This window comes from Condylura cristata, unplaced genomic scaffold (genome assembly GCF_000260355.1).
Source record: "Condylura cristata isolate star-nosed mole 26May11 unplaced genomic scaffold, ConCri1.0 scaffold00019, whole genome shotgun sequence".
In the NCBI taxonomy this organism is placed as follows: domain Eukaryota; kingdom Metazoa; phylum Chordata; class Mammalia; order Eulipotyphla; family Talpidae; genus Condylura; species Condylura cristata.
Window position 1 is genome coordinate 3304796 of NW_004567120.1, and position 11910 is coordinate 3316705.

General features: G+C 36.5%; 1 protein-coding gene across 1 annotated transcript; it reads left to right on the top strand.

Moving 5' to 3' along the window:
• Positions 1–591: 591 nt before the first annotated feature.
• Positions 592–10724, top strand: LPAR4 (lysophosphatidic acid receptor 4). Its single transcript, XM_004685612.1, has 2 exons — positions 592–894; positions 9481–10724. The coding sequence occupies exon 2, from the start codon at positions 9580–9582 to the stop codon at positions 10690–10692; it is 1113 nt and encodes a 370-aa protein (XP_004685669.1). The 5' UTR covers positions 592–894; positions 9481–9579; the 3' UTR covers positions 10693–10724.
• The last annotated feature ends 1186 nt before the right edge of the window (positions 10725–11910 follow it).

Genomic DNA, 11910 nt, shown 5'->3' on the forward strand with positions numbered 1-11910 from the left:
CCAGCGTATTTTCACCTGAGGGCATTTAACTGGCTAGTGAGTGTAGTACTGAATTTTATTTTTTTGTACTGGTAGGAGATTTAATTTGAGTATTATTATAAGAATATATTTATGGTGCCTTTTACTTTTGCCTTTCCTTGCTTCCATTTATTATTATCGTCAATGTTGTTGAAATTATTTTAAACAAGTTAGAATAAAGGTTGATTGCTTATAATTGAAACACTACTGTCAGTCTGAAGTTTTGTCACTTCATCCTTACTAGAATTGTAGGGGGTGGGGAAAGTTAGCACTCCTGCAGCAAACACAGGCACAAAGGCTTTCTCTCTGGAGTAACTGATCAGGAGAGACATTTATTTTATATTGTCAAGTAACACTTACGCTGCTAATTCTTGACTGTGAAAACTGCTTTTCCTGGGCAATGCTTTTTAAGGAAAAACTTCTTCAGTCCAGTGATTGGTGACTAAGGGAACGATGGAGCTCAGAGGATTGGGCGGGATCTCGGCTGCTAGTATTGACTCCTTATCCAATGAAAAACATTTCCTATTGAGACCCCCAAGAGTTCCCCTGGCCCTCGGCTCCGTCTGCACTTAGGGCCTTTTCTTGTGCCTTGTTTGTTAAAGGCATGCCGGCTACAGCATTCAAAAAGGCCATTACTTAACAAAGGGAAAGAGATAAATATAAATAAGCTCACAATTTCAGAATGAGCAGTTTGCAGTAAGAAGCTGCAGCAGCACCGCGTCTCTACTTTGTGCTGAGCTAACCTTTCCCTGTTAAAAAAAATAAATAAAGGAGTAATATTGCGCTTCTAAAAAGCGAGTTGCCAGTTTACATGTTTATTAGATAATTATCTACAGGCATGAGCACACTGTCTCATCTAGCACACTCTTTTTTGGGGTAAGTCTCTTTGAGAAAGATTTGATTTGGGCGTTTGGGGGTGGGGGATGGCGAAACAGTGGGAACACTGAAGCTTTGAGTGTCGGGGGAAACAGGGATACTGTGTGTTGAATGGTTAAAAAGGCAAGAATTTCTGTTGTTTTGGCAATAGTATAGTTTTGTGGAAGCGATGTAGGATTTTCAGGGCGTTGTTTCATGTAAATATAGTTGTTCTTAAGAGCTGATTTAAAGTCACAAAGTAGAGCAATTTAGAAACTCTTTTGGCTAACTTTATTTTGCGTTTCGAGTTGATTTGAGCTAATGTGGCTTCTATTATGATGAGCGTTTTTCTAGTAAAACTATACGAGACATGTCTTTGATGCTTACTAGATTTATGGGGAATGTGACATTTGTTATATTGAATAATTCATGAATATGACCATAAAGAAGCATTTCAATGCAAAGCTAATTTTGGCATAAATTGAACTCGATATTATAAGTAAAGTGAATCTGTTTTTCATACAAATACAAAATGTAAAATATTAAAAAATCTCTTGCATATCTTGAATATTTTTAAGATTTTTGGTAAAAAGATCTTGTTGGTAAATGCTGAATTTTAGTAATTATATTTTAGGAAATATAACAATGTATTTATCATTATTTCAGCTTGGAAAACACCAGACCAGCCCAGAGAGTAGACTATTTTTGAACTCGGTGGGGGTTATTCACTTTGTGTTAGCTTACCAAATTATATCAGCTTTCTTTTTCCTAGACTAACATGAAGACAACAATAGTAGCCTAAACTCCCACATTATCCAGTGACTTTCAAGCATGTTTTTTAAATCCAAGCTCTAGACATATATCCATTAACATAGATCATAAATCCTTTTCTCTTGTCACAGATGAAAAGTTGCTCTCTGTGAAAAAGGGTATTTCAGCTGATATACTTGATGGCTTTTTACACTCTAAAACATCTCCTGCCTATCAGAGATGCAAATGAAAGCCCTATTGGAACAGTCAGACTGGGGTTGCCCTGAACAAGACCAACAGTTCAGATTGTGTCCTCTAAATTAAAGAGAGGGCTGGGAAGATGACTCATAGCAACACTCAGGCCAAGTTTAGTGAAAGCTTCATCTATTCAACCCTTTTTGACAGAAAATCTAGTGAGAACTGTTGTCCTTGCTGTGGTGTCAGGGCCCAGTTGTGCAGTTGCCTTTTTTTTTCTCTGTGTGTGTGGTCATAATGTATATACTGCTCTTGGCTGTCATGTTGGGGGCTGAACCTATAATGTATTTGTGAATATTCATATTGAAAACTGAGAGCATAGTAGGAAGTCACCCAGCACTGGGAATCCAGCTGGACTTTTCCTAGATCAATAATTAGGTTATCAAAATAATGCATAGAATACTTAGTTTACTGATTCTAAATGGTCATGTTTTGAAATATCTTGATACCCTTAGGAGAGATGTGACTACAGAACAGATTGAGAGGGTTGAGGATTGACTGGACAGTTAGAACTGACATGCCTGCTGATACAAGGACAGAGGATGAAAATGAGGATTTTAGGAACACTAGAATATATAAGTGACATCTTGATTGTGATTCCTACTTTCTAGCATTAAATAATATTTACTTCTGATGGTAGTAAAATAAATATAGTGATAATTATATTGACTAATACGATTAATTCTTCTTTTCTCAGACTTTGATGTCTTAAAATTTCTATTTTGCAGTGACAAATGGGAGCAGGTGAAAACAAAGGACAGGAGGGAACAGCTAGTGAGGCCACTGCCATAGCACCAGTTGAAGGCTGCTGTCAGTCAAGGCCAAGGTGGAAGGAGAAGAATATCTGAAGTCCAGAAAGGGATATGACTTACTTCCTCACAGTTAGATGGGGCTGTATGTGATTATATTGATTAACACCAACTACGAAAACTTCTAGGTATTTGAACTTCCTAGTTTTCTTGGATTCCAAATAAAAAGAAGTTTTCTTTATAATCTGTATCAGTAGTGAAAGCCAAAAAAGAAATAATGTAAATATTTCTTCTTCCTTTGAGATATATCAATAAAATAGTATTCATACTATTCTAGGAATACTGCTCTATGAGTGTGAAAATCAATTCTCCTTAATATTAAGGTCATCTATTATGTTTTAAATTGTTTAACACATATTTTTTTTTCCTTTAGATTAGAGCAAATTATTTCAGGAGAGTTGGAGTATGATTTAGCAGTTTGCTTTGTTTAGGCTACTTTTGTTCAGAAGAGTATTAGATATGATAGTACTGTAAGTTTGACATTAGCCAATGATTCAACTTTACAGACAGTACATGAGTAAGTTTCAAAGTCAGGTACTTGTAACAATTCCATTGCAGAATATTTCTGGTTCTATGTAAATATTTTGTTCAGCATTCTGATTAGAAAATATCAAAATATATCATATTGGGTAGGCCTAGGATATCACTAGAGACTGCAGTGGTTGTCACTCAGTAATTGAAGCCTTGTTCTTCTAACTGTAGTGCAGAGGAGCACGGAATCATACAGGTGGGGGTCTAGCTTAAAGACAAGGTTGTACCCGTCTACTTTCCTCTTGTTCTGTCTGGCCCCCTGCTTATTAGTCACAGTTTTCCTGGGGAAAAAGAAAAGAAAAAACAAAGAACCAGTGTAACTTCAGGTGCCAAGAGAAAACTCCTTTATTCAGATATTTTTAAGGTAATGTATTACCATTTGAAATGGTGAACTTTTCTATTTTTTGATGTCACTAGTTATGTTGAAGTTATTATTATAGTTTCTACAGATGTGTGGACTTTATGCTTTCAATATAACTAATAAGATAGAATAGTAAAATAAAGGCTAGCAGTGATAATTTTGGAAAATCAAATTTATGTGCAATTCTGTAATAATAATTCCAGCATATTTAGATACCACTTTAAAATATTCTGCTTCTCATTTACTCTGATTTATATAATATATTAAATTATTTTATTATCTTAGTATAAATTTTAATGAAACATTCTTTTCATGACACACTACTGTGACTGGTTCTATTTCATAACATCAATTCATAGTACGAAATAGGTAAACATGGTACTTTCAGAAAGTTGATCTATTATTCTAATCTCAGATAAAATTGCTATCAGAATTTGTTTTCAACAATGTGTATCAATTTCCTGGTAATAGCTTTCTCAAAATTGTTAATTTCATTCTCCACCTTTGTAATAACCAATACTTTTGGTTTATTACAGACTATGTAATCTAAAAATCATGAATAGATGTAGGATTTTTTTTAAGATTTATTTATTTATTCATACAGAACTGGGGTACAGGCCAGAAGTGCGGAGCTGTGACAGGCTTCACCAGACACAGAGTGGGGCGCAGACCAGGCAGATCATTGAATTACACTGCTGAGTAGAGCAGAGGGCGGGTTAGGAGAGGTCTGCTATGCCATGTGGATCACTTCTAGGGCAGGCGGGTGTCAAACTCATGCGGAAGTGGATTTAGCTTCTTAGTGCTCTACTTTAAACCGCTGTGCCACCAGGGAGGGCCCAGATGTAGGATTTGTAATGTTTATTGTAATGCAGATAATTTTGCTGTAGATGTTCTTTGGTTTAAGGCATGGTTTTTATTCATATTATCGGTTTAAGTACCCAGATATATCAGATGAATTGATATGCAAATTGATAACTGATTTCCCTGTTCAAATATATGGAATAAAACTAAATTCTTAATTGGCATGCATGAGTCTAACAGAATTTGGAAATGAGCTTTTGTAGGAACATCCAAAATTTTTTCCCAGAAGGCTAGGGCTTCTGTTGAGATGAGCTATTGAGTCTCAAGACTAGACATTTCATAATATTAGGTTGAGCAATTTCTCTGCAGTTGTCTTACTCTGTTACTGTTAGGAAAAATTCTACTTTAGTATGCTTGATGCAATCGTTGGCCCCAACATGTGGAGCACTGAAGTACATTATTTTACAAAAATTGGAGAGTGTCATCAGGTGAAGGGTTAGTGGAAGACTAGAGCCTATTTTGGTGTAAAAATATATATTCCAGTGTTGGGTCTGTGTCAGTTTCCTGATCTCCTCAAATAACATGCAGAAAGGGCACAATGCAAACCTGATTCAACATGGAGAAACCATTTTATAAAGCCATTTTAGTTCTTGCTTCAAAAATACATGAACCTAATTCATCTAATAAACATTTGATACATAGGAAGGCTGGTAAGGGGGCCTGATACAGATCAATTTCCTAGCATAGCTCTGGAATGAAATGTTTACCTAGGTTTCTTCCATATGTAAAGTCATGAGATTCAGCTGTGCTTTGAAAACTGTTATGAGATATTAACCAATGAATAGGAGCATCAATTAGAACCATGTGTATAACTGTGATCTGTGCCTGTGACTTGGCCTAGAAGATTTCCTTAAGGAGTCTTATCTGTTAGCGATCACTCATTTGAAGAGCAACAGTCTGGAACATATTCCCTATTACATACAGCAGGGTGGTTTTGAGCTGTATTTTTGGCAACATTTTTGTATTTTTTAGTTTTCTTCACTGCTAGATATTTATAGGCAAGGACACAATAGACTTTGGCTTCCTCTGAAAACTATTGTGTCAATGTTCCTAAGCTTCTCTGAGAGCAGAAGGAGAAGTACTCTGGGGATCAGTATTTCTGACCTGACACAGCTCATTGAAAAGGAACCGAAGCCAGTGAATTTGAATATATTCTGCTTTCAAGGCCTTGTCTTCTTGAAGCCTTGATAAAATAAGCCAGTCTTTCTAGGCTAATAGGCATATATCAGAAGTTAGAGCTTTCTTTTTAATGTATCATCTGAAAATTTAGCATTTAGTGAAGTACTTTGAAGTACTCATCATTATAGGGCCAAAACACTGACCAACCTCACTTCTGTAGGAGCCCCAAGTCCCCAAACATGGTATATTTCATTATCATTAGCCGTTTTTTAAAAAGAAAAATGAACATTTTTATGATCTGTCCGAACTGGCTCCATATATGTAGGTCAAAGTTAAAAATTCATCAAGTGTCAGATTTCTCTTTGGTCATCCTCCAGGTGACCTGTTCTCTGTCCATTGTCAATAAAAATATACATACTCAACACTCTGAATCCTCTAGATGACTAATTGTTGGGATAACTAGCTACAAAGGTCTTTATGAGACAAGAGTTTAATGTTACTTTCAATGAAAGATGCACTTACTTGTTTCAGCCTACTTTATTCCTTCTTCATTTCATATGAAGCTCAAATGTTGGCCCTTTGACTACATCGAGTGTACAGTATGTTAGCCATTTAGAAAAATCTAGTGGTTAAAAACACTGTTTCTTCTAGTAAAACAAACAAACAAACAAACAAACAAACAAACAAACAAACAAACAAAAAAAACGGAAGCCAGTCTGAAAAAGGACTTTGTTACTTGAACATCACTGATCATCCTTTAAAATCAGCGTAAGAGCCAAAGGCCACTCTAATTTTTTTGTAACATGCTCAGTGAGAGATAGTCCTTTGCCATCACCCTCCTGGATTTTCCTGGTATGGGAAAATTGTATATCCCTCTGAGGGATAAGGTATACTTGATGTTAAGAGAAGGCTATTCCGCTAATATGAAGTTCGGAAAGCGAAGAGACAGCGACAGAGGTGTCTGCTTGTGTCATGGGAGGGAGAAGGAAGAAAACTTGTCTAATGTTTCTTTGTGGTTAGGTCGGGCTCGAAGCTACTAAGCCCTGTTGAATCTTCCTAACCTCAGCTGTGAGGCTCAGAGGTAATGTTTATACAGGGAAGAGAAACAGCACAGCCAAGTTACAGAGTGAACCGCGTCTGAGTCAGAAATAGAACTCCTTGCTTCCAATGCTGTGTTAAGTCCCAGTACCACACCCTCACTGCTAGACAGCAAAGGTGCTGTGTGTTTGAGAAAGGGAAAGCTATGAATAGGGCCACAGTGGCAATTTTCCCATGCTCTCTCTTCAGGATTGAAGACTGTAATGCTTTCTTATTTGTGACTCTTTCTCTCCCACAGGATTTGGTTACTCAAAGCAGCAAAACAGAAGTGCCAGGCATTTGCAGACTGCCTGCTGTGGGTATAGTGTATATGTTATGGGAGACATAAAACTGAATGGAAAGCTGGACAAAACCTAACCTATTTGGAAAAAAACAATCTTGTAAAGTACAAAGTAAAAGCAGGGAGCTAGATACGTGTTGTGTCAGAGGGTCAGTAGTGGGCAGACTGGAAGGATTCTGGGCAGAAGTGAAAAGGCTTCTATTATGAATACATTTTCCAAGTAAAATAAACATTTTGGGCAGTCTTTTTTGACGGCAGGTGCAAGCAGATCATAGTGAATGAAGGTTGCCTTTGAAATTAGTTTTGTCATTTCATTATTTCTTTAGATTGTGTGACTATATTAAAGGGACATTTCTTTGACTACATTTCTTTCAACAGTGAAAAATATTGGTCTAATAGAAAGTGGGGGTATTAAAAGTAGTATCTAAAGTGGTTTAAGTAGTCGAAAAGTTAGCTTCTTTTTCCTTCTGTCAACCCTATTGGTGCAACAATCTGCAGAAACTTGGTACTGCAGCTCCAAAACCGAGATAGGAACCCCAGTTAACTGAGAATTTCCATGCTCTGTTTGTGCTGTTCTGCTTCAGTAAACACAATGATTACATACTTTTTTTTTTCTGAGATAATTGAAAGGAAAAGATGGGAGCAAGGTAGAGAGAACAGGATTGGAGTTCTCACTTTCTCTCTCTCTCTCTTTTTTACCTTTTTCTTATTTTCCAGGTTTTTTCCTTCTCTGATAATTTTCTGTCTCTTTTCCACCCTCTCCACTTTCTTTTACTACTTCTTAGTGTGACTTCCCCCCTTCCCTCCCGGACCTTACCTGGTAATGGTTTCCTACTAATTTTTGGTTATCAAGATTGCTTCTGGCAAAAGTTGAATTGGGCTCATGAGACTAAATGTCCAAGAAGGACAGGTTCAGAGGAGCCACTCCATAAAGATTTATTGACTGAGTATTCAGGAATAGTAAATTTCTAATTTGATCTTTAAAGTTATACCCATTAAAATGATCGCTTTTTGCTTTACATGCTGTAGTCTCCACGGTCATTTCTCCCTTTAGGCACTTCAGTGGGTGATTTATTTTTTCTCAAGCCAAGCACTAGTTGACATGATTTCAGGTCTTTATATCCTTGGCAGGTTCCCCCTCCTCTCCTTTCACTGTTATATACAGAGACTCTGACCTGAGTTGAAGGGTAAAAGTGACATAAGGAGGAATCACTTCAGAGAAATGCTTTTCATATTTCAGAATGTAATTATGTGAAAACCCATTAATGGATATGTCAGAGGACAAAGACCACTTCTATTTCATATCCTCTTCATTGAAAAGAAATCATTCAGCAGTTACTTCTCCGTGGTGTTTTATAGAGTACATTTGAATACATTATCTGCCCAATGGCAGCTGTTGTCCTATAAAAAGTTTAGTAAGATTTTCATATGCACCTTTAAACAATGGTGGCCCAGATGCAAAAACAAAAAGATGGCTTAGTGAATGATTGCCAAATATGTGAGTGGTGGCAGCTAAGGATATGGAACTGGCCAGATCATGGTGAACAATGAGGCATGGAGATAGTTGTTTGTTAAAACTACCTTTCACATTGCATTTGTATTCAGCCAGAAAAGTCTTTATCGACATTGGCCAGTTTTGGAACTGGAGGCATAGAAGCAACTAACGAAATGGTCAGTAGGAGAGGGAGAATGAAGATACCCTAGGCTTAGATGGCACCACAGGAGAAGCTTGAACAGGAATCACAGTCTGCAGGGGTTGGAGAGGAGCATGCTGATAGTTTCATTTAAATATTCTGGTTGTGAGAAACATAGGTTAAAAAAGTCCTTTAGCCAGAAACTTAATTACTGAGGATTCTTTTTTTTCTTAACTCTTGTTTTAGAAGAAAAGGGTGAATCAAAAATCTGTTTTAGGAGTTTACTCATAACTTTTTAAGATCCTGTTTTAGAGGTCCCATAACCACATTTAGTATTGTGCAATAGGACTAATATACACAAACAGTGAAATTTAGTAATACTGGAGAGTAGCTGATGAAATTTAGAGTAGTTTAATAATCTTTTAGTTAGGAATTAAAAAAAAAAAACCTCTGGGTTCTGATTCTGACTATAGCATTTAACATTTTTTTTCCACTTCTGGCATTATTATAAAAATAAGTGACATAAGCCTCAGTTTTTCTGTGCCTATAAAATGGTGTTTTTGTGGGAATTAACGAAAAACATACTTTTGAAAGCCAAAAAGCACCATGGAAATTTGTAACGATTTATCTATTAAAGCTCCCCTTACCTTTGGTTCCAAAACAACCAACTCCTTATTCTTGTTCATTACAATGCTATAGTATTGCACTTGTATTGAACATGAAATCTCTCACTCCTAAATATATTTTTGTAGTACCTGTTAACAAATGGTAAGTGTTCAAAAAGTGTTCGTCAAACCACACTAAATGTGCAATGTTATCTTCCATTCTGTGTGGGCAGAATGTCGTAGACTTCAGAAACCATGGACAGCAAGGCAGATTTAATGATTCACACCATATTGTGTCTCCTAGGAGGAAAACATTTCCTACCAGGACCTAGTCTCAGAGTGCTGAACCCTGCAGTCAGCAGGCCTTCTGAAACAACAACAACAGCAACAACAACAAAAACCCATGGGTGACAGAAGATTCATTGATTTCCAATTTCAAGATTTAAATTCAAGCCTCAGACCCAGGTTGGGCAATGTTACTGCCAATAATACATGCATTGTTGATGATTCCTTCAAGTATAATCTGAATGGTGCTGTCTACAGTGTAGTATTCATCCTGGGTCTGATAACCAACAGTGCCTCTCTGTTTGTCTTCTGCTTCCGGGTGAAAATGAGAAGTGAGACTGCTATTTTTATCACCAATCTGGCCCTCTCTGATTTGCTCTTTGTCTGCACGCTACCTTTCAAAATATTTTACAATTTCAACCGACACTGGCCTTTTGGTGACACCCTCTGCAAGATCTCTGGTACTGCGTTCCTCACCAACATCTACGGGAGCATGCTCTTCCTCACATGTATCAGTGTGGATCGTTTCCTGGCCATTGTCTATCCTTTCCGATCTCGTACCATTAGGACCAGGAGGAATTCTGCCATTGTGTGTGCTGGAGTCTGGATTCTGGTCCTCAGTGGAGGTATTTCAGCCTCTTTGTTCTCCACCACTAATGTCAACAACGCAGCTACAACCTGTTTTGAAGGCTTCTCCAAACGTGTCTGGAAGACTTATCTGTCTAAGATCACCATATTTATTGAAATTGTTGGATTCATCATTCCTTTGATTTTGAATGTCTCTTGCTCTTCTGTGGTGCTCAGAACTCTTCGTAAGCCTGCTACTCTGTCTCAAATTGGAACCAACAAGAAAAAAGTACTGAAGATGATCACAGTGCATATGGCAGTCTTTGTGGTATGTTTTGTGCCCTACAACTCTGTACTTTTTCTATATGCCCTTGTGCGTTCCCAAGCCATTACCAATTGCTTGTTGGAAAGATTTGCAAAGATCATGTACCCAATCACCTTGTGCCTCGCTACTCTCAACTGTTGCTTTGATCCTTTTATCTATTATTTCACGCTGGAGTCCTTTCAGAAGTCTTTTTACATCAATACCCACATCAGAATGGAATCCCTGTTTAAGACGGAAACCCCTCTGACCACAAAACCTTCCCTTCCAGCTATTCAAGAGGAAGCTAGTGATCAAACAACACAGAATGGCGGTGAATTAACGCTAGAAGCCACTTTCTAGGTACGAGAACTGTATTTAGGGTCAGATATGATTTCTCCTATGATTTTTCCAATGCTATAAGAGAAAAGTGTAGAAGCTGATGATGCTGAGAATAGATAATGTACTAAATACAGTCAGATACATTATTTGAATGTTTACTGTACAAGTGCTGTTTTGTTCAATAATTATAGGTCAGGTCTAATTACAGCAACCAACAGGGATTGCAAAACTCTTCTGGGTTGGAATTTCATTATATCACATTATATAAGTGATCAGTGGTCTTGACCTTAATGATACGCAGATGACTTAAAACTCTGAAAAAGATATTTCTATTCTGGTAATATTTGGTAATTGGTTTGGGCCTATAAATATAGAACAATTTCAGGGATTATTAAAAAATAACCTCTGTGTTACTACTGATATATGCTAGCCTTTTATTTTCTTTTTTGAATTGTCATTGATTTTAGCATAAGAATATATTTTAACCTAAACATTATTGATGCAGGATATGTCAAATTTAAAAGAGCTGGAAATATTTATTGTATATATTTTGAAAGCAGGAAATCAAAAATGTGTGAATATGGCTGAGAACAAACAGAAAATTAACTGGATTTACACATGTGTTATCAGTAGCAGTGTTGGTTTTTAGAAATTTTATTCCTTTTCTAACACTACATTAAAATTTTCATGTGAAACTTCAGGTGTAAAGTGGAAAATCACAAAAAATAATATCCATAAAAAATAAGCAACGCCAACATTATTTTCCTTAAGATTTACTATCTTTCCTTGGAGAGACTGCTTTCTCTGAAATACTTATTCACCATGTGAAATTTTGAAGCACAGTGCAGTTAAAACACTATTGCGTTTGTGTCCAGATCAGAACAAATAGAAAAAATGTAACAACAAAATAACAGGAAAACCTAAAACAGGAAAACAAAAAGTACCTTCTTACTACTTGCATTTATAATTTTTTGTTGCTATTGTTGGAAGAAAGTAGAGACGTATCTATATTTATGAGGCATATAACTTTAAATTACTTATTCTTTCATATTAAATTTTGGAGCACAATGCAAACAGCTGCTAAATTTGTGCCCAAGTCAGGAGCATATTGAAGAAAAAAAATAGATAAGCCAAATCAAATCAATCCAAACAAAAGAGCCAAAAAATAACATAAAAACAGACAAAATAATGAAAACAACAACAACAAAATACTTGCAACAAAATACACTTGCATTAATA